Here is a 23,855-nt window from a genome sequence, read left to right on the forward strand (position 1 = left end):
TGTCTTGTGCGTGCTTCTGTGTGTTTGTGTGGACTGCAAGAGTGGGTCAGAGCGCGGTGGATGGACGGAACCGAAAGTGTGTGCGGTGAGTATTTTGCTCGTACAGCAAAGCTTTCTCGTAAACAAAGTTACAAATTTACAGAAAGCCTTGCTTGTTAAGCGAAATTCTCGTTAACTGGGTTACTCGTTAAGCAAGGTTCCACTGTATGTTGATTAGAACCTCCTTCTCTTCCCTAGACCACCAGGGACCCTACGGTAGCAGTAACCAATTCTGTTTTGTCCCACATTACGTAGTATGTAGCTGTAGGACCATGGCCCCTTGTTGTAGCGATAGTTGGTTGAACCCCCAGTGTTGTGTACATATTTCATCCATCCGAATCATAAGTTCTAAATACTTTTGGCTGGAATACCCCTTTAAAAAAAAACTAAGACCATTGTCATAGAAAATTGCTTTTAATGGGTAAAAAGAGACATAACAGCTCAGTAATGGTCAGAAATGTTACGGCAAAAGGTCTGAAGTGATGAATAGATGGCTGATAATGACGATTATTAAACTAACACTGAAGAAAGAAGTCAGCGGGTCAATTTCTCGATGTGACATTGAAATACAATGATAAGAAGTCACGCTGCTGTATATATGCCTTCAGTAACATAAGATACAGCTCAAATGCCATAATGAATGGGTGCGCGATAACCTTTTCAATTATTGATGCTGTGAAAGGCTACAGTCAAATGAAGTCTATTTCATACCTGAGGGACCGGCCCGTGACTTTCCAAAGTCCACGCCGGCAAAGCGGAGAGACTTCCACCGGCAGAATTTCATCTTCACTTCTGTGTAACAGAAGGCGGTCAACGCAATGGACACATCTCATGTCCACAGTTATTGTCTACATCCAAACTTCATGGGCAATATACTGCAGAAAATGAAACATAATACAAATCCCCTCACCAAAAATATATTTAATACAAAGTATTATATAACCTTGGAATAGTAAATGACACAAAAATCTTGACTCCTGCCAACATCAGCATTCGTGGTCTACACCCCCAGCCCTTATGTCTTTATGAGATGCCATTGTTGTCTATTTTTCGATGTGCTGGTGGACAACAATGATCTACGAATGGCAAGGGACAGGTTTGAAACGTCTTCTAGGCGAAAGTTTGCCGGCTGAAGAGATCGAGGGTGACGGCACTCAGGAAGGCTGGGATACTGTTCTGGTGATGTAGGTGGAGATCAATGTACTCCCCCAAGTTCCTTGAGAAGCTCGTTTCCAGTAGTTGTAGCTTTCCTGCCGACTGGCTCATCGACTATGAAAAAAATGAAACAAAAGTTTAAAACCATTTACTTTTTTGTTTACCTACCTACAACATTGGGCATAGCAAAAAATAATAAAAAAACAACACCTTCCTCTCTTGGTTCAGTGTCATGCCTTCAAAAATCAATATCAATCAATCAATTTCATGCCGCCATATGAAGCATCCAAGTGTTGATTAAAAACATCGCACATAGAGTGGCATTTACGGTTAGGTTACCAAATAATAAGAGATTACCTTGTCGTGGTATTCGGGCACAATTGCATTGATCAATACATTTGCTAAATATCTATTCTGTTTCAAATATTCTTAGCAGTTATGCAATTTTTATTTTTCATGTTTTCCATGTTTTCCAGTGTGCAGCTTTTTCACTTTACTATTTATTAAAAACGTGTCATTTATTGGGTCTACGCGTTTCGGAGATCAAGTCTCCATCAGGACGGAAAAACTCAACATGGTATACAAACAATAGGTTGTTACCAGATAAGACCCTATTGCACTTTTTTTCTCCTTACAGCTATTTATGCCTTCAAAGATCAGGAGCATTGTGTAGGGACAGAGATCCTGATTCCAGCAATGTGTCACCTACTGAGCTACTTGGTGCAGTTTTGATAAAAATAACTTATCTGCTGCAGATCTAGCAGTTCTCTGAAAGCTGAGTTTTGTATAAACGCGCCCACACTACTGATTAGCACCTTTTATTGCCTATTCACATTGTACGCAGTAAGCTGCCAATCAGTGGTGGTGTGTGGTAAAGCTGAGCAAGGAAGACTACATTGGACAAGACAACAAGTCCTTTAGGCCGGGGCCACACGGGGGACTACTGCGATCCTCGCATGACACTCAACTCACGCTGGCAGCACAGCGGGAGCAGAGTGTCACTGCGACTGAGGTCCGATCGGACCACAGCTGCGGGGAACGGGCCGGCGCTGAGGAGGGGCGGGAGGGATTTATCTCCCTCTCTCCTCCGTTGCCGGCTATTGTCATTCTCGCCCTGCACTCGCGGTACACCAGTGTAATGCGAGTGCAGTGCAATTTTTCTCTCGCCCCATAGACTTAAATGGGTGCGAGAGAAACAAGGATCGCATTACACCCACAGCATGCTGCAACTATTACCTCGGTCCGATTAGGGCTGAGAAAATAATCGCTCATGGGTGCTGGCACACAGGCTAATATTGGTAAGAGTGGAATGCGATGTTTTATCGCATTCCACTTGCTCTGATTTTCATGCCGTGTGGCTTAGGCCTTACTGATAATCTCCTGCTAATAAAGCACTGATTTTATTAAAATAGCAGATAAATCGCTGGAATCGCTGTTTACTCTGATGTCTTTCTGCTCTCAGATTACATAACAAAAACCTGTTAATTGATGCCATTTTTTGAACGCCTCCTAAATTAAAAAGGAGAGTAAAGGAAGTCTTCCATGATCTTCCATGATCTAATGGCCTTTTTGAAGATGAAAGATTATAGAGAAGACTCCACATTTTGGCTTTTAAAGAGAACACGTGAGCTAATGACTGAACTATACCTTACAAAGCGCAAGTCAAGTGACCAGAAGATCCAGGGAGTCCAAACTGTAGTGATCATTATGTCTGATAGAGGGGAGGGACAAGTCATACACTATCCATTCCCTAATGAGCATTCGGGGGTTGATTGATAGGTGCAATTAGTTTGGTAGTATTACGACATCTTTACGAGGAGCTAGTGGTGGCACAAAAAACCTTTCATTAGTAAAACTTTCTTGAGAGACGGCTTATTCCTGGACTATTTCTAAGCTCATGTAGAAGTTTAAGGGACACCACGCGACTGCTGGAAACTTCCGAGCCTTTAGATGTCACCCTGACGTATTCACCGGGAGGAAAGTCAATCACAACACTTTTTTTGCTCCTTTTTTTTTGTGTGTGTCTGCAAGGTCATCGATGAATACAAGAAGACAATACAGGAAGATATTACACGGGAGACAAAAGAAATGCTAGTGTGCAACATAACTGCTTTGTGAGGAGAAGACAATTAGCATAGAAATGGCATCTCCTGAAGATCGAAGAGGAGACACAAGGCTCTAAAACTCTGAATGCATCGGAAGATAAAGGAGCATCCCGACTGTAGGACTGTAACCTGCTACGGGAATCAGCTTCATAACGTAAGCAAAAGCCAAGGTAACACTGAAAATCCAATGATCCTGAATATAACAGCACAAGGCAACCACAATCTTAGTATTGGCAAAGATTCCACCGAGAAAGAGAGGCTTATTGAAGAATACGAGGTTTATAGGGAAGCCGGCATCGGAACAGGTTTTCTGAAAGTTTTTTTTTTTTTTACAAAAAATATACTTCAACAACTAAACACAAATGGAGTTTTGTCTTAATCCCATTTTAAGGGGAATTCTGAAGAAACGTCCAGACATACTGCAGAAACAGAGTGAACAGGGCCTTACGATTATACAAGAGTTCTAAAGGAAAGGTGTCCCCCACTATGGGCGAATAGGAACTATTCGGGTTCGGATTATTCGTAACAAATCCCAAAGTATTTGTCATGAATAACAAACCTAATGCAAGTCAATGGGGAACTCGAGCATTTTTCTTGCCATCACAAATACTGGAAGAGTACATGGTACTCGGTAAGCATTATCCGAACACTAAAGGGGGCTTTACACGGTAGCGATATTGCTAGCAATTTGTAGCGATATCGAGCATGTAAGTACCCACCCCCGTCGCGCATGCGATTGATTGTGATCGCTGCCGCAGCGAACATTATCGCTACGGCAGCGTCACACGCACTTACCTGGTTGGCGTCGTCGCTGTGACTGCCGAACAATCCCTCCTTCAAGGGACGTTCGGCATCACAGCGACGTCACTAAGCGGCCGGCCAATCAAAGCGGAGGGGCGGAGCTGAGCGTGATGTAAACATCCCGCCCACCTCTTCCTTTCTCATTGTGGCCGGCGGCAGGTAAGGAGACGTTCCTCGCTCCTGCGGTGTCACACACAGCGATGTGTGCTGCCGCAGGAGCGACGAACCACCTGGATAAACAACCCTTACCGATTTTTGACTTTGGGACGACCTCTCCATGGTGAACAATTTTCACCATTTTTGAGGTCGCTGGTCAGTGTCACACGCTGCGATATCGTTAATGACGCCGGATGTGCGTCACTAACAACGTGACCCCGACGATAAAACATTAACGATATCGTAGCGTGTAAAGCCCCCTTAATAGTTACTATACGCCCATCACTACTCCTCACCCATCCCGATTCTTGGTCACTTTGCTTCTAGTTCTAGGCTTGATCCAAGACTTCAGAAACAGGGCTTATCTCCTGAAATAATCAGCCAGCTGCACCCTCCACACACCACTCCAGTCGCCTCCACATACTGGGACCTCTGGTAGATAACTAGACCGAAAGGAAATTGGCCAGAAGAAACTATCTAACGATGGTAGTACGTGGCCTACAAAGGGTTTTTGTTATTGAAAATGGATTTAGGAATAATTTTGGTTTTGAGTAATGGGGTTCTGACCTTTGGGAACTGTGGCAATCAGCATGGGGTACAGTTCAAATCTGGCCGGTTTGAGATTTTGAAAACATGGGGTGGTGTCCAGAAATAAGGACCCCATTGTCCACATACTAAAAGGGCAGGCAATATGACTACCATAGGCCCCCCAAGTATTCCGATCATTTTCATCACATTTTAATAGTTGGTAATAAAATAAAAAAGAATTTGGGCCTACATATATACAATGTTAGCAAACAAGAAATTGGAAGATTTGGGAATGTCGGTAACTTCATATTGCAGGTAGTTGGGAGTTTGGTGATATCAAGTAGCGCGCAAATGTAAGAAGTTAATTTTTTTATGTTATAGGGATCCTTTTTCAATTTACTCAACTAGCCCATTGGTTTGTCTGAAATTCGAGCTTAGCCTTATTTAGCTTAAATGTAATATCGCTCACAGCCCGTAGACAAAATTGGCGCTATTACAGGTAGTAAGCATCTCCTAGAGGCCTCCTATTGGTGAAGTATGCTGAAGGACAAAAAAAAAAAAAGCTCAAGAATAGGGTCTTATCCAAGAATTATAGAGAAAGCTGAGTAATGGAGAAGCTCACCTACTCAGGTTGTGCGAGTCACAACCAACTGAGATGGCCACAGTGTACGGCTGCAGCAACCCCACCTGTTAAACTGCAATATCCAAGGACGAAAGACTGGGTAGTATTGCCGTGCTGCTGAAATGAAGGAAACATCCAGGTGTAAATCAGTAGTGATTTATTTCTCTACTTGTTTCGGAAAGGGTAGTATTACTGTCCTGCCGTAATGAAGGAAGCATCCAGGTGTAAATCAGTGGTGATTTATGTCTCTACACGAGTCGGAGAGTCCCTTTCCAAAACGCGTAGAGAAATATATCACCACTGCTTTACTCCTGGATGTTTCCTTCATTACGGCAGCACGGCAATACTACCCTCTCCGAAACAAGTAGAGAAATCACCACTGCTTTGCTCCGAGATGTTTCTTTCATTACGGCAGCGCGGCAATACTACCCTCTCCAAAAGGAGGAGAGAAATATATTACCACTGCTTTACACCTGGATGTTTCCTTCATTACAGCAATGCGGTAATACTACCCTCTCCGAAAGGAGGAGAGAAATAAATCACCACTGCTTTACACCTGGATGTTTCCTTCGTTACGGCAGCGCGGCAATACTACCCTCTCCGAAAAGAGTAGAGAAATAAATCACTGCTTTACTTTTAGATGTTTCCTTCATTATGGTAGCACGGCAATACTACCCTCTCTGAAACGAGTAGAGAAATAAATCACCACTGCTTTACTCCTGGATGTTTCCTTCATTACGGCAACACTACCCAGTCTTTCTTCCTTGGAGAGAAGCCTCCTATTAGCATTCTAGTAGGTAGTTTATTACTGGGGCATCTAATGTAAAGAAGAATCTTGGTACTTGAAGCCCTATATCCCCATTATTTAACATTTAGGACCTAAATTTGTGCTTAAGAGAGAGGTATGGAAAAAGATGGCACCAAAGCAAAAACAAATCATATTTTAATTACTTAAGGTTATAATTTCCATCAGAGGCGATAGATCCTGGAATAACTCTACTCTCGACGCGGAGACAAACTTCCCAAAAGAAAGCTCGGGGGCCGTGAGAATATGCGTGATTACTGCCACCCCCCAAATCTGTAATATTTTTTTTTCTACGTCAACATTGCTCACTTTTTGCCGTTAGCGGTGACTGTAAAGCAATCTGCAATCATCAGCACGTAGCAGCTGCAGACAACTATAGGAACAATTATTGAATTATTTATGACTGGTTATTACTCCAGTCTCTTTCCGAAGCTTTAACATTTTTAATCACTTCAGAACCTAAAAAAAAATGTAAGTGTTTAATCAGCGGGAAGGAACAAGCATAGATTTTTACATAAAGACAACTAAGCTGTAAAGCCGTGCATGGCAATGAGCATTGCATGGAGTCATCTATGTCTAGCTGAACGGTAGGAAGTCATGTCGTGGGCTGAGAAGACATTTAGAAAAGCCTTGAGGGAAACACCACTCAACATTTTTGGAGTTCTTATATCCGATTACTATGTTGACCTACAGCGACAAAGTAGTGTAGAAGGAGGGCTTGAGACGGCCAGACCCGAAGACAACAGCTCTTCGTCTGGCTTATAGAGGGTGGTCCTGAGTAGGGGACGTTCCCTAAGATGTACATACAGTAGCGACCAAAAGTTTTGGGGGGGTTTTTTGTGATTACTTCAGTCTGGTTGTTGTGATGCCATTTTTATGGTTATTTTAGTAAACTGGAAGTAAATGGTTGTCAACTCTAAGGATGAAAATTGTGTTTGACATTTTTCTGGACCAAATGTTTTGCATATTTTGTCATGGGTAGTCTAATTTTGCCTAAAAAAAGTTTGTTGTTTTTTTTTTCCAGATAAAACATGGTAAAGACAAAGCCAAATTTATCACCAGATGTCAGGAAACTTCTTATTCTGAGAGTGAAGTCGGGCAAAAGCCAAAAGAGGGAGCTATGGAATTCAACTGTTCTCAGAGTCAAGTGTCACGTGAAATAAAGAAAGAAAAAGAAGCATACGGCACGGCTGACAGACCTAGAAGTGGACGACCAAGGAAAACATCCTCCAAAGTTGATCACATTATTAAGAAAAAAGTCTATTGGACGTCCATAAAACGGCTGTAGAGATATCACATGAAATGAAAGAAGAATATGGGGTCAAAGTGAGTCCCCAAACAATGGAGCGACGGGTATGAGCAGGAGGCTTGAATGCACAAGTTCCAGTCAAGAAGCATTTGATCCTGCAAAGAACCGGAAGATCCGACTTGAGATTGCCAAAGAACACAGACAATGGAAAGAGACGGACTGGTCTAAGGCAATGTTTCTCAACTCTAGTACTCAAGACCCACAGATTTTCCTCAATATTAGACAGAAAATAATTCCATCACCTGTGCAACATTAAGGAAATCCTGAAAACCTGATTGAAGAAAACCTGAAAACATGATCTCTTGGTGGGTCTTGAGAAACACTGGTGTAAGGTGTGGTCGGATGAATCCAAGTTCAATCGCCTACAAGCATGGTCTAAAGGCCGCTTTACACGCAGCGATGTCGCTAGCGATAGCCCCCGTTGTGCGTGCGTCATGGGCAAATCGCTGCCCGTGGCAAACAATATCGCTAGTACGCGTCACACGCACATACCTTACTAACGACGTCGCTGTGGCCGGCGAACAACCTCTTGTTTAAGGGGGAGGTTCGTGCGGCATCACAGCGACGTTATACAGCAGGCCACCAATAGAAGCGGAGGGGCGGAGAGCAGCCGCATTAACATCACTCCCACCTCGTTGCCAGAGGACGCAGGAACGCTGTTGTTAGTCGTTCCCGGGGTGTCACATGTAGCGATATGTGCTGCCTCAGGAACGACGAACAACCTGCGTCCAAAACGAGCAACGATATTTGGGAAATGAACGAAGTGTCAACAATCAACGATTTTGGCCGCATTTCGGATCATTAGCGATAGCTCGTGGATGTCACACGCAACGACGTCGCTAACGACGCCGGATGTGCGTCACGAATTCCATGACCCCACCGATATCTCGTTAGCGATGTCGTTGCGTGTAACGGGGCCTTTAGAGATTGTTGTTGCAGTCAATCACCTCGGTGCGTTAATTTTCCAAAGGACGCTTGTCATGGAGTATAAAGGGATTGTCCACCTTTTGGGGCTGATTTTAATTTTTCTTTAAACTTGCGTCTATGTATTTGAGGCTAAGCATAATTTTTGAAATTGGGTTTCATCATTAGACATTTTGCGTTGTCTGCCTTCTATAGCCTCTATGTTGACTGAAGAAGTGAGCTCATTTAAGTAAAAGTAACATAAAAATTACACCAAGGATAGACAACTCCTTTTAAAAAGAAATCTGAACATTTCAATAATATTTTTGCATTTCTCCCCAATTATTCTTATATTTACGTTTTTACTTTTTACTAATTTATTTATTTATTTTTTTACATTTTCTTGGCTCGAGAATTTCTAAATGTCAGAATTCCAATTTTCGACCTGCGTTAACTCAAGGAACTACTGAAAAGAGTCAGAGAGAGAGAGAAATGTCGTGGAAAAAGGCGAGGAGGAAATAATGAGGAGCCAGCAGGTGCATTTACATAATGTAAAGGATGTGTTATAAAGATAGGTAAAATATAATGGCGCCTTTCATCAAAGCAAGAAACCCGAAGCATTGCAGTATAATCAAGCGTCAGGGACTTAACGAGAAATGCGCACGCCGACGACGAGAGTGCATTTTTCATAATGGGCTTAATTATACGGATGCTGGATGACAGTTTCCTACTGGAGAAAATCGATCCGCCACCCGCAGAACGTTTTGTGACGCAGAAGATTTAGATTTCTCCATTAAAATACAGTAATGTCCACACGTAAGCTAAACGTTCATGGTGCATGCCTTTTAGGCGGATCGTCTTTACAAATTTAGTTAATAAAACAAAAATTGAAAACGATTAGCTCTGACGAGCCAGTCACTAACATCGCTACTATGGCTCATAGGACAACAGATTAGACTTACATCATTTTTAGGACAATTAACACCCCCCTTTTTTCATAGGTGGGTTGTTTCATAAGGACAAACCTTGTCCATATGACTTATCCGGTTATATAGACATCAAAAGGGGAAGTCTCATGCTCAAAACCCTTCTATAGGCTCAAATGGAGAGCTTCTCTGCCCTTCTATAGGCTCAAATGGAAAGCTTCTCTGCCCTTCTATAGGCTCAAATGGAGAGCTCTTCTGCCCTTCTACAGGCTCAAACGGAGAGCTCTTCTGCCCTTCTATAGGCTCAAATGGAAAGCTTCCCTGCCCTTCTATAGGCTCAAATGGAGAGCTTCTCTGCCCTTCTATGGGTTCAAATGGAAAGCTTCTCTGCCCTTCTATAGGCTCAAATGGAGAGCTCTTCTGCCCTTCTATAGGCTCAAATGGAGAGCTCTTCTGCCCTTCTATAGGCTCAAATGGAGAGCTCTTCTGCCCTTCTATAGGCTCAAATGGAAAGCTTCTCTGCGCTTCTATAGGCTCAAATGGAGAGCTCTTCTGCCCTTCTACAGGCTCAAATGGAGAGCTCCTCTGCCTTTCTATAGGCTCAAATGGAGAGCTTCTCTGCCCATCTATAGGCTCAAATGGAGAGCTTCTCTGCCCTTCTGTAGGCTAAAATGGAGAGATTCTTTGCCCTTCTGTAGGCTAAAATGGAGAGATTCTTTGCCCTTCTATAGGCTCAAATGGAGAGCTTCTCTGCCCTTCTGTAGGCTAAAATGGAGAGATTCTTTGCCCTTCTATAGGCTCAAATGGAGAGCTTCTCTGCCCTTCTGTAGGCTAAAATGGAGAGATTCTTTGCCCTTCTGTAAGCTAAAATGGAGAGCTTCTCCGAACGTATGGCACCTATCTGAAGAGACAAACCCTTTAGGTAAATATTCACTCTTCATAGTCTTCTGAGCTCTATTTGTACATATATTCGTAGTTAGGAGACTGACGGGCTTCCCATAGATTAGAAGAATATTCCTATTTTTTTTCTTGCCTGAAACAGTGCCATGGGCCGTGTCTGGTTTCGCATAGGATAGCATGTCGCTGAGATGGGGAAGGGGATACCTTCAGAACATTTTCTGCCTATTTTTAGGATAGGCTACCAACATCTGAGATGGTGGTTTCTGCTCTCTGGGACCCCTCCGATGTAAGGGCACAACACTTTTTTGGGAATAGACAAGTTTATGTGCCAGTTAGACAAAGCATTTCGATCTTAACCCAGGGTTAACAAGCCAACCACTGGGCCACCATACTGCCCTTATTGGTGGCCATGTGTACTTTAATGCAGATAAAGACACATATCCATCGTTTACTGGTCTCAGTGTACCCTGCTTTGACTGCGTCATCCAACAGTGAAGCTAGATTACATCTCCCGCTACCTTTATGTAGTTCCTAAAGAGTTGTTCAGCTGAAGGCTTCACTTAAGGCTACAATCTATATAATCAATAGAACAAACTAATCCACTGGCACCCAAGTGTGAAATAAAACTCCATCTCCGCACCATACCCCGGGGAAGATTAAAAAAAAAAAGGCAATTTATTATTAAGCAGCGAGATTGAGAACACCATTAAAATTTTCAGAAACCTTAAGGCAAATATCAAACCCACAGGCGATGGCTCCTCGTACATTCGTGAATATTTATTTACCTCTAGGTGTTAAAAAAGAACAAAAAAATGCTGCATTTACCCAATCCCAAAATCTGTATCCATACGAACACACAGGTAAATGAAACAATTGATTGAGGACTTGATGGACCCGTCGACCACTTGTGCCATTCCCAAATTGGATTCTGCACAACAATAAGGCTCGGTGGCAGTTATTGGGGCTCAGTGGACTGATTTTTGGTTTGGCAATGAGCATGTCCCACCAGCATTTGGCAATATAATGTATGGGAAATGGCAGGAAGACAAGTTTTCTTGCCCTTTGGCTTGGGACATTGCTTAATGAATAAGATTTTGGGGTTAGGTGAAGTATCATATACATTAGGTTTGGGGTCGCTTTTGGGTCAGTATTCACAGGTCATCTATATTGGCCTCAACAGTCAACATAATGGACAACAAGAATACCTATCATGACGTGGACTAGAGGAAGGCTCCGGTGTGAGGAAAAACACATGAAGACAGGGGTAACACTACGACAAACATGGGGTACACCGAGGACACCAACAATGGAGGGCCCTAGGACTAGTGAGAGGAGATAACTGAATAGGATAACTGAAGTGAGCACTAATATATATATTATGAGTGCAAGCCAAAAATTACATACTATATACGGATGAGGCTGAACATCAAACTTAGATAATAGTATAATGCCTCAAGCATATGGACAAATATTGGAATATACAATGAAAACTGCTACTTGCTAATTTGAACATGTGAATAATGAATTGCATACCTGCCATGAATATATCTCTATATTGGGGTCCCTAGCTCTGTGACCCTAACTAAGTTAGGGTCACAGAGCTAGGGACCCCAATATAGAGATATGCCTTGACGAGGCCTTGGGGCTCAGTTACATTGATCAATGCGATTGCTAAATATCTCCTTTTTCCTAATATTCATGGCAGGTATGCAATTCATTATTCACATGTTCAAATTAGCAAGTAGCATTTTTCATTGTATATTCCAATATTTGTCCATATGCTTGAGGCATTATACTATTATCTAAGTTTGATGTGCAGCCTTATCCGTATATAGTGAGAGGAGATAGACACCTCCACTTACCTGTCACTGTACCTTGCACTCCTAGCCAGTCCCTATGTAAGTTCCTCACCTGTTGCTGGGTTGGAACCTGAAGCCCTGAGTGACCCTTCAAAAGTCCAGGCTAGTGAGTGGACAGGTAAGGGACACTAGCCCGACTCCTGCACTGAAAACACACACCAGGGAAGGATAACAGACAGAGGGGAAACCACTAAAACAGACTGCTACAGTCAGCACCAAGACTGCAGCCAACACAGCAACCTCAAGAGAGGCATTCAGCAGCTCCTTCTACCTTCAGATCCAGGATCTGATTGGCAAAGAGAATAACTGGCACCCTCTACTGGGAGCAGAGGGCATATAAAGGGACTGGAAGTGGTCCCAAACCAGAAACACCTGACCAGGAGTCAGAAACTGCTGGAAAGCAAGCTGACATTAACCCTACGACTGCCAAAGGAAAGGATAACACTTAATATTGAGAGTCAAAAATGGGAATGACTCAAGTCCTGAATCTGTCACTAGTCTCATAATGCAGAGTACAGCCGTAATAATACCACTTGCTGGTGAAGTGCCATCTGTAATGAGATCAGATTAGGGCTGTCCAGTTGCTTGGCTGATTCGTGGGATAAAATATTATATTAGACTAGTGACTGGGTTTTACTATAAGTCATGACATTGTGAGCCTAGTAAGCCCAGCACTCCAGGGCAGAAGTGAAGACTGGCTGCCATGGTGGACCAAACTAGGTTCTGGTCAGGACGGCATAAATCGAATTGCTCATCTCTAGTATCCATCCATCCAAATATGTGTCATATCTATTATTCATGCCTATACTGCAGTCTTGTATTGCTCCTAAGTCTTATCCTGTTTCTTTATCATACCCAGCTTAGTTTTGTGCTCTCCTAGTTTTGGGAAGCTCATATCACAGAGGTGAGAGAGGGAAGCTGTTATGTCAGCACATGAAGGCGAATTTATGATGCATAGCACAGGGCTTCAGTGCCTGTCTAGTATATGGATATACCCATGGATTGGACAGCAGGGCTGGAAGCAATCCGATATTGGAAAAGCAGTTTTCGGCAGAGGCCCCTACTGAGTGATTTATATTTTTCTTTCAACTTCTGACATTGCGATTCATTTGCTTTACTTTTTAGCTGTTATGGGAGAAGATCCCATAAAAATCAGCCCAGTTGTGAATTTATTATATGGCCAATATGTCAAGTCATTCATGTTGAATGATTCGTCCCAAAGGATCCAGCATGCTCAGCATAACATATTAAACCAAATTCTAGAAATCGTGGGCTTAAATCCAAAACTATATATATGTTATGGGCAATGAATAAAATCTAATTTCCAATATCATTATTCTGGGTAATATATCGACACTACGCCTTCAGTATGAAACATCAATGGGGTGTTCACACGTCTGCCAAGTTACAAATCGGCTGCTGCCGGAACTCTTTTCCAATTATGCTCCTTCGTGGTCAGTCACCTAGGACTAGGTTAGAGGACACCTTTTTCTTTTGGTTAATAGCTATTGCAGAGGTGAGGGCCCATACGTCAGGGCTTTACGTTAAAGAACTCGAACGTTGGTTGAGGGACAACTGTTTTCTGATAGTAGCCACAGTGGAGATAAGCTGATCCATGTGGCATTTTCCATGGGACTGTCACAATATGCAACTGTAGCGCCCCTGACTACATCAGGGTGCTACAGGGAACAGCATCCTGTACCCCAGGGTGCAGGGTCTACCCCCCATGGTTCCAGGTTCCCATCAACAGTGTCACTGACATCCACACTTCAAATTCCAACCACACCTCACACCAGGGCTGGACAGACACACCAGTGGGTTGGTCAAGTTGGAGCATGGCCGCCCACTTAGGGGTCAGGCAGACTGGTTGGAGGGAGGAAGCGAGTTTGGAGTGAGTGAAAAGTTAGCCCTCAGAGAGTGAGGCGCAGCAGAGTTGGAGCTTCCAGAGAGGTGACAGGTTGGGTAGCAGACGGTGGTCCGGGACCACAGGAGTCGGGGACCGGTATTAGGAACACTGGACAGGAGTGTAACAGACGCAGTCTAGGAGGACTGTTGGTACTAGAAAGCCCAACCACCTAAACCGGTACCGAGCACGGCGGGGTACAGGACCCTAGATCAGGGAAGAGCTTCAAGCGCCTTGGTAATAAACCTGTGGAAAATAGACTCTTTATGAACTTTCCCCAAGAGCTCAGAGATTGGAGGCATCAGCACAACGCGGGGGAATAGGGTTCTCCAAAATACACAACCCACTCAAATCCCAAGTGCCAGCCACCAAGAGCACAGCTGCCATACACACGGACAGCGGGCCCCCGAAAGCGTCAAGCCAAGGGGCCACAACTGTCAATTTGTGCATGGAGGCAGGGCTCCGGACTTACCAAGTGACACTGGTGGGAGCAGGACCTGGACGGGCTCCCCCCGTAGAGACTGCGGTGCCTAGAGACTTTGATTTACCATCTGTGTGTGTGTCTGCTTAACCCCTTCACGACCGCGGGCAGTAAAATTACGTCCTATTTTAACGTGACTTAACGACCAGGGACGTAATTTTACGGCCTAAACTTCATTTGATTGCCGTGGCCATAGCAACGGCTTTCAAATGATGTCCCCTGCTGTTTCTTACAGCAGGGGACCTTTGCCTGACCCCAGGGGGGGTGGCATCGCCACCCCCCATAGGCGATCGATGTGATTGGCTGTTCAAATCTGAACCGCCAACCACATTGTTCGCACTAATTTCGGCAAAAATAATGCCCGAATTAGTGCGATACTATGAGATCCTGCTATGATCTATTGTAGCAGCTACAGCAGATCATAGCCGGATCTCTAACATGTCGCCCCCAGCCCCTGCAGCACTGATTGGAGCGATCGTGCTATGACGCGCAATCGCTCCAATCAGTGTGCAGTGGGGCGGTCTGATGTGTGGGTGGCTGCCCTCCCCAGGCCTGTGCTGGTCTGGGGACCCTCCCCCAACATGTCTGCAGCGTGCACTGGCTGGTACTTTTGGTACCACGCCACCGCTGCTGCTGCCGCCGCCTCTGATGTCACCGCCGCTCCCGCTCCAATGGTAAGTATTCCGCTCCCTGCACGCTCCCGTGAAGGCCCCTGCCCGTGCCCCCCCCGATCTGCCCTCCCACGCCCCGATCTGCCCCCCGGCATCCCGATCTGCTACCCACGCGATCTGCCTACCTCCTCTGACATCTCTATTCTGCTTCCAAGGTTCCTTCCCTTTGCCTTTGCTTCTCCGCCCCCTCTGCCCCCCCTCTCTCCCCATCCCCCTCTCCCCATCCCCCTCTGCCCCCCCCCCCGACGTCCTCTTACCTGCCTTCACGGGTCGTCCGAGGTCTTCACTGGCCCGATCACATCTGCCTCCATCGCTGGGTCCTTTTGCTGATCTGTCCAACGTCCTGCCTGCTGCTGGTGTAAAGCAGTCTATCTCACTGCCTTCTTGTTCCTCTGCAGCTCTTCTGGTCAGTGATCCTCTTGGTACTGTGAGTATAACTTTTTTTTTTTCTTTTTTTGTATCCTGTCCATTTTTACACCTCATCTGTCCGTGCGTCCCGCCAAGCGCTGATCAGGGATGCAGATAACGGATCTGCATCCGTGGTCAGTTTTTGGCGTGACTTTTTTCCGTATTCGCGACGCTTTTTGTATCGCATCCGTCCGTGCGTCCCGCCGAGCGCTGATCAGGGATGCACATAACGGATCGGCATCCATGGTCAATTTTTGGCGTGACTTTTTTCCGTATTCACGACGCTTTTTGTATCGCATCCGTCCGTGCGTCCCGCCAAGCGCTGATCAGGGATGCACATAACGGATCGGCATCCCTGCTCAATTTTTGGCATGACTTTTTTCCGTATTTGCGATGCTTTTTGTATCGCATCCGTCCGTGCGTCCCGCCAAGCGCTGATCAGGGATGCACATAACGGATCTGCATCCCTGCTCAATTTTTGGCGTGACCTTTTTTTTTTCCGTATCCCCAACGCTTTTTGTATCTCATCCGACCGTGCGTCCTGCAGCGGCCGATCAGTGCACTGCGTCTGTGCGTTTGAAAAGTCAAATGGCGTTCCTTCTCTTCTGAACCCCACCATGTGCCCAAACAATTACTTTCCACCACATGAGGTATCTACGTACTCAGGAAAAATTGCACAATATGTTTTACGGTGCATTTTTTCCTGATACCGTTGTAAAAAAAAAAAGCTACATGGTTGATACAAAAATTTTGTGGTTAAAAAAAAAAAATAATTTTCACGGTTTAACGTTATCAACTTCTGTGGAGCCCCTGAGGGTACAAGGGGCTCACCAAACATCTAGATAAATTAATTGAGGGGTCTAGTTCCGAAATGGGGTAATTTGTGGGGGAGCTCCACTGTTTAGGCACCATAGGGGGTCTCCAAAGTGACATGGCGTCCGCTAATGATTCCAACCAATTTTGCTGTCAAATGGCGCTCCTTCTCTTCTTAGCCCCGCCATGCGCCCAAACAATTACTTTCCACCACATATGAGGTATCTGCGTACTCAGGAGAAATTGCACAATACGTTTTATGGTGCATTTTTTCCAGATACCCTTGTGGAAAAAAAAGCTACCTGGTTCAAGTGACAGTTTTGTGGTGAAAACAAAAATTGTATTCATGGCTCAACATTATCAACTTCTGTGGAGCCCCTTGGGGCTCGCTAAACATCTAGATAAACTCCTTGATGGGGTCTAGTTTCCAAAATGGAGTAATTTGTGGGGGAGCTCCACTGTTTAGGCACCATAGGGGGTCTCCAAACGTGACATGGCGTCCGCTAATGATTCCAACCAATTTTGCTGTCAAATGGCGCTCCTTCTCTTCTGAGCCCCGCCATGCGCCCAAACAATTACTTTCCACCACATATGAGGTATCTGCGTACTCAGGAAAAAATGCACTATAAATTTTATGGTGAATTTTTTGCTGATACCCTTGTGAAAAAAAAGCTACCTAGTTGAAGCAACAGTTTTGTGGTAAAAATGTTTTTTTTTCTTTTCATAGCTCAACGTTATAAGCTTCTGTGAAGCCCCCAGGTGTTCAAAGTGCTCACCAAACATGTAGAAAAAATATTTGAGGGCTCTAGTTTCCAAAATGGGGTCATTTGTGGGGGAGCTCCATTGTTTAGGCACCTCAGGGGGTCTTCAAACCCGACATGGCGTCCGCTAATGAGTGCAGCTAATTTTGCACTCTAAAATTCAAATGGCGCTCCTTGCCTTCCGAGCACTGCCGTGTGTCCAAACATTTGATTTCCACCACATATGAGGTATCTGCGTACTCAGGAGAAAATGCACAATACATTTTATGGTGCATTTTTTCCTGATACCCTTGTGGAAAAAAAAGCTACCTAGTTGAAGCAACCGTTTTGTGGTAAAAAAAAAAAAAATTCTTTTCACAGATCAACGTTATAAACTTCTGTGAAGCCCCCAGGTGTTCAAAGTGCTCACCAAACATCTAGAAAAATTATTTGAGGGCTCTAGTTTCCAAAATGGGGTCACTTGTGGGGGAGCTCCATTGTTTAGGCACCTCAGGGGGTCTTCAAACCCGACATGGCGTCCGCTAATGAGTGCAGCTAATTTTGCATTAAAAAATTCAAATGGCGCTCCTTCCCTTCCGAGCTCTGCCGTGCGCCCAAACAATTGATTTTTACCACATATGAAGTATCAGCGTACTCAGGAGAAAATGCACAATAAATTGTATGGTGCACTTTCTCTTTTCTCCCTTGCGAAAATGAAAATTTTATGGCTAAAGTAACATTTTTGTGTTAAAAAGTAAAATTTTCATTTTTTCCTTCCACATTGCTTTGGTTCCTGTGAAGCACCTAAAGGGTTAATACACTTCTTGGATGTGGTTTTGAGCAGAGTGAGGGGTGCAGTTTTTAGAATGGGGTCACTTTTGGGTATTTTCTGTCACCTCGGCCTCTCAAAGTCACTTCAAATGTGATGTGGTCCCTAAAAAAATTATTTTCTAAATTTTGTTGGAAAAATGAGAAATTGCTGATGACCTTTGACCCCTTCTAACTTCCTAACGAAAAAAAAATTTGTTTCGAAAATTGCGCTGATGTAAAGTAGACAAGTGGGAAAGTTTATTTAGTAACTATTATGTGTGACATATCTCTCAGATTTATGGGCATACATTTTCAAAGTTTGAAAATTGCGAAATTTTCAAAATTTTTGCAAAATTTCCTAAATTTTCACAAATAAACGCAAAAATTATCGGTTTAAATTTACCACTGACATGAAGTACAATATGTCACGAAAAAACAATCTCAGAATCGCCAGGATCCGTTGAAGCGTTCCAGAGTTATAACCTGTCAAAGTGACACTGGTCAGAATTGCAAAAAATGGCCCGGTCATTAGGGTGTTTTAGTGGCCGGGGGTGAAGGGGTTAATCCACCTGATCCAGCACCACGACTACCGCAGTGAGTAATCTAACCCCTGCACCCTGCTTCCCAAGGCCAAGCCACCCGTTTACCAAATCCCCACTAACCGGGGCCTTCCCTACCTGCGGAGGGACTGACACCTGGCTGCCCCACACCATCTAACCCGGTACTCCCATCGACAGTGGCGGTACTTCTCCTTTACCGTAACCCGCAGGTGGCATCACGAACATTCCTCCCCTGTAAATATCCCCTTATATTTGAAGTGCCCGCAAGCCCCCGGGTCCGGAGACCCTCGAGCCACAGCAATCTCGGATCCGAGCAGTTGGACTGCTGCTGGGGTGGCACACATTTTCCATGGATCGGAAATATACAGTAGTATTACTTGAGGGACTTTCAGATGATGGCTATCCTTGTACTACAGATATACTCTTGTATCTTGATAAAGAGTTGAGGAAATATCTCAATGATATCCAAATTTGTGTTTTCACTCCAGAAGGACTTCTTGCGAATACAAGTTCAGAGCACTCCATCAATTCCATCAATGTTGGATTGATATGGGTCCAACTTTCAAAACCACCTTTGCTTAGCAGATTCATTCAATACTATTACCCGGTTACCTTGGCCTCCTGAGTGACTAGCCATGGATACCTTCTGTATAGGTTGTATTGAGTGCTACTGTAGCGCTGGCGTTCCTACAATGCTCTGCCTCTGCCCAGTAGTGACACCAACTCACTCACCACGGTGGCCAGACTGCATTGCCCTGCCTTGCTTCACTGCGGTCCTTTATGTTCATCTTTCCTGCCTGCTTCTTCTGGAGCCTGGGATCGCCGCACAGCTCCCCCGGGAGCATGTATAGGGCTCGCGTGGACATGCTCACTCTCTTAAAGGGACCTGACAACTAGCTACACGGACATAGACTAACTGATCATATGTTTCTCAGGAACCTCCCCTAGTTGGAAGATGCCTTAAGTACCTAGTACCTCTTTAGCCATAGGCTGGGAGGCGCTTCAGGGAATTAGTATGCTGGCCCTTTAAGAGAGAGCACGCATGACATAAGGGCGCTCCCGGGGGAAGGGGCTGTGCAGCATGCACAAGCTCCGGGAACAGGAGGGAGGCACATAGAGGACAGCGGGGAAGCAAGGCAGCGTGGTGCAGTCTGGCCGTGGAGATGTCCCAGAGCAGTGAAAGCATGCAGGCACTTCAGTTACATTCCACTAGGTCTTTTCCTTCTACTGGTCCACCTTACAGGAATCATAGCATTACACTGTACATGGCCAAAATGTAATTACGCCTCATCAACTGAAATTAATGTGAGCCTCCCCCGTATATCTCAGACTCCCCGTCAATTGCTTTAAAGCACCATTCCAGCATTTTTCGTAATTGCATTGTTAAAAGTGGTGCATTAAAACTAAGTCCCCTGCCCCTGGTCTTAAGCTACGTTCACACTAAACGACAGCGACAACGACGTCGCTGTTACGTCACCATTTTCGGTGACGTAACAGCGACCTTGTAAGTCGCTGTTATGATCGCTGCTTAGCTGTCAAACACAGCAGAAGCAGCGATCATAACGTCGCTGTGCTACATGTGCAGAGAGCAGGGAGCCGCGCTTAGCGCTGGCTCCTTGCTCTCCTACAGTACACATCGGGTTAATTAACCTGATGTGTGCTGCAGCTACATGTCACAGTTCAGAGAGCAGGGAGCCGCGCACACTGCTTAGTGCTGGCTCCTTGCTCTCCTTGCTACAGTATACATCGGGTTAATTACCCGTTGCATACTGCAGCCACATGTCACAGTGCAGGAGCCGGCACTGGCAGCAAGAGCAGAGGCTGGTAACCAGCGTAAACATCGGGTAACCAGGGAAAGGTCTTCCCTTGGTTACCCGATGTTTACGCTGGTTACAGCTTACCGCAGCTGCCAGTGCCGGCTCCTGCTCGCTTCATTTCGTCGCTCTCTCGCTGTCACACACAGCGATGTGTGTGTCACAGCGGGAGAGTGACGACCAAAAAATGAAGCTGGACATTCAGCAACGACCGGCGACCTCACAGCAGGGGCCAGGTCGTTGCTGGATGTCACACACAGCGACAGCGACGGGACGTCGCTGCAACGTCACAGAAAATGGTGACGTAGCAGCGACGTCGTTGTCGTTGTGTGTGACACCAGCTTTAGGCTATGTGCGCACATTGCGTACTAGCCCTGCAGAAATGTCTGCAGCGATCTGAAGAGCACACGTGCGCTTCAAATCGCTGCAGAAAATGTCCGTAGAAAAACAAAAAAAAGCCGATTCCATGCGCTCTGCCAGCAGCTCCTGCCATAGACAGAGCAGGAGCTGCCGGCAAAGCTCACGGAAGAAGTGACATGTCACTTCTTGAACGCAGCGCTTCGGGCAGCAGCTGAAGCGCTGCGCTCTAAGACGCCACGTGCGCACGGCCCCTGCACAATCTCCATAGACTGTGCAGGGGACGCAGGACGCATGCAGTTACGCTGCGCTACAAAGCGCAGCGTAACTGCATGTATTTACGCAACGTGCGCACATAGCCTTATACTAACCTTCTGGCGGCTTCATTCTCTATTGCAGCTGCTCCGTTTGGTCTTCAGTTATTTGTGACCTGTTGGCAGCTCCAGTGCATCATTCTGGCTCTTATAGACTTCCATTGAGAGCTTGTGACGTAACTTCTGACTAATGGCCAGTCAGAAGTTACGGGCACAGGATGGTGCCACGGGACTGTAGTGATGCCAAAAAGGCATGAAACCGTTGGAGGGCAAGTCTAATACCGGGGACAGGGGCCTAAGATGTAAAGCACCACTCCAGCGCTGAGAAAACCCCGCTGGAGTGATGGTTGGGCCATGTTTATGAAAATTATATCGAAGGAAAGATAATTCTCAGTTAGAGAATTTTAAAAAATTCAATCATTGAGCTCCAGTCCACTATTCCATCACATCGAGACCCATCTGTATTAGGGGATTACAGTGTTGCAAAGATGCAGAGATGATACCTCCATGTGTGCATTGAGCTATTTCTTTTCAAATGGTGTTTTGTTTCATTTTGTGGGTGAATGCCCGTCTTAAGGAGCTCATTAGCTGTTGAGAATATTCTTGTCTACATGAAAAACCTCAAACAACCTAAAGGTAACGTCGGGTTAACTGGAAAATGATGGGTAACAAAGGTTATATAAAGACTCGATAATTAGAAATAAAATATATAATGGGGCTGTGGCCTAACAAACTTTTTGCCCTTCTCTGAAAAGTAAATTTAGTAAACTATGAAACAGAAAAACAGAATTTACTCATACATGAATTTAAAGAGGTTGTGTTTACTTTGTACTTAAAAAGTAATGAGCAGGTAGTTAACATTGGCAACTACCTGCCCATTGAACAGGGCGCCGGCACAGAGCAATCACTGAGCGCTCATGCCGGCAATTCAGGTGCTCCATGTCAATAGACCAGCTCTTCTTCTGGGCTGCTCTGTCAACAACGTGTCACTGCTGCCGTCATGCCGATTGACAGCCAACTTTCTGCAGTTAACGGTTAATCAGCATGATGTTGGCGGTCACGCCTTGACAACAGGACAGGGGGAAAATAAGCTGCCGCGGTGTCAAGCTGACGTCAGCAGAAAATGTTTAATCACTGCCGGGAGCGGTCTGTGACTGCTCAGAGCCGACAGAGATCGACGCCTAGCACAAGCGGCAGATACCTGTTAGTTCTTAGGCATATTGAAAAGAAAGAAAAAAAAAAAGTATCTGATATCCCCATTAAAAGGTTGTTTACCATGTGCCCTTTGGTACGTACCAATGTTGGACCAATAATGGGTGAATGTGCTATGGTATGTCAATAAGTAAAACACCTGTGGTCCAGTGAGAGACAACTCAATAAGAATATGGTCTAATATAGACAACCGACACCTCTATTTATAAAAAAAATAATCTTTTCCACTGATATTTTTGGGGCAGAAGTACTGAGTAGAAATTTTTCTGCTGGATGAGATGAATAGAAATGAGTGAATGGTTGACAGGAATCAAATACTGCTCTAAGTACTTAGGCGGTCATGACACATAGGAGAAATCCAAGCACTGAAAGTCTTAGGTTGTGAGATACCTTTTTAACCCACCGATACTGGGTAACGGCCATGAAATGCAGAACAGGGGCTCCTAGACTGGCCCTCAGACTTGAGATCCTGCGCTGTCCCTTATCTCAGAGGTAGGCTTGATAGCAGCCAGGTCTGAGCCCCCAGCATGACCCTGACTCCTGTCCGAACCTTGATCTTACTCCTCCTCTCCCCCACCCTTGGGGTGGGCAGAAAACACAGTAACAAAACCCCACAGAAATGACACATACAAGAAATAACAAACACTTGTACACACTGAAATCAAATACAAAGGAGAGACTCTACGGGTACAGGGGAATAAAGAAAAAGGAAGGAAGTAAATGCACAACAGGGGAACTGCCACACCACGCAAAATACTAACTACAGTTGACCAACAACTGGATCACCACAAACGACCGGAATTGCTGGAGCTATACTGAAGCTATTATCGTCTCTGAGTAGCAAGGTCCAGAATCTTATATAGGAAGGAAATGGCTGTGATTGGTAATTCGCAACCTGAGCTCCTAGCAGAGTTTCCCAGGTCAGCAGGAATTAACTCCTGCAGGACTGAGGAACAGAGTACGTGAAATAGCCGACACCCAGCTCTGGCTGAGCAACTAGGAGACATCAGGTTGCCTGTCAGGCTCTGCAGTGTGAACAGAGCCTGACGCCGCCGTGACTCTTAAGGAGTCTGGAACAGAACATCGCATGACAGTAGCCAGCTATCGTCTAGTAACATCACTTGTGATCGCTCAGGCTTTGTGGGTCTAAAGCCGACCATACACATGAGATGGCTTTCGGCCGAACTATGCTTTAGGCTGACTGTTCTCTCGACAGCCACCTGTCTCATACACACGAGCCCTCATTCGACCAAGTGCTCTCTATGAGAAAGATGCCGATTCACACGTTGGCCGGCAGCTCATCTCCAGAACAATGCTATCGGCGCTGGACATGCATGATCAACATCTTTTCCGACCATCAGTCAGCTGTTGCCCCTAAACACGTCGGCAGTTGTCCGAACCTGTGAAATATGGAGCAATTAAAGTAAAACCGATTTCTTTACGATATGGGGAAAAATGGTCATGACAAAGAGAAGACTGGAGTGGACTGTCACTACGGCCGAAACAAAGCACAAAAGCACAATGGAGAAATGCTACTTTGAAGTGTCATTTTAATTCGTTTTTTTTCCTCCTTAAAAGATGTCGCTGACACAAGAACAAGAGATTTCTAAGATCTAAGTAAAGAACACTGAGCTACGACACCAATGTTCCTTTTCTTTAAGACT

General features: G+C 45.1%; 1 protein-coding gene across 2 annotated transcripts in view; it reads right to left on the minus strand.

Moving 5' to 3' along the window:
* Positions 1–434: 434 nt before the first annotated feature.
* Positions 435–23,855, minus strand: part of MAD1L1 (mitotic arrest deficient 1 like 1) — a 922,608-nt gene continuing 899,187 nt past the window's right edge. For both annotated transcript variants that reach the window (XM_075318107.1, XM_075318105.1), the window contains one exon: positions 435–1,308. In XM_075318107.1, the coding sequence (XP_075174222.1) occupies positions 1,150–1,308 (159 nt within the window). In that variant the 3' untranslated portion in view covers positions 435–1,149. The remainder of the gene's footprint in view (positions 1,309–23,855) is intronic.

Source organism: Anomaloglossus baeobatrachus, chromosome 7 (genome assembly GCF_048569485.1).
Source record: "Anomaloglossus baeobatrachus isolate aAnoBae1 chromosome 7, aAnoBae1.hap1, whole genome shotgun sequence".
Lineage (NCBI taxonomy): Eukaryota > Metazoa > Chordata > Amphibia > Anura > Aromobatidae > Anomaloglossus > Anomaloglossus baeobatrachus.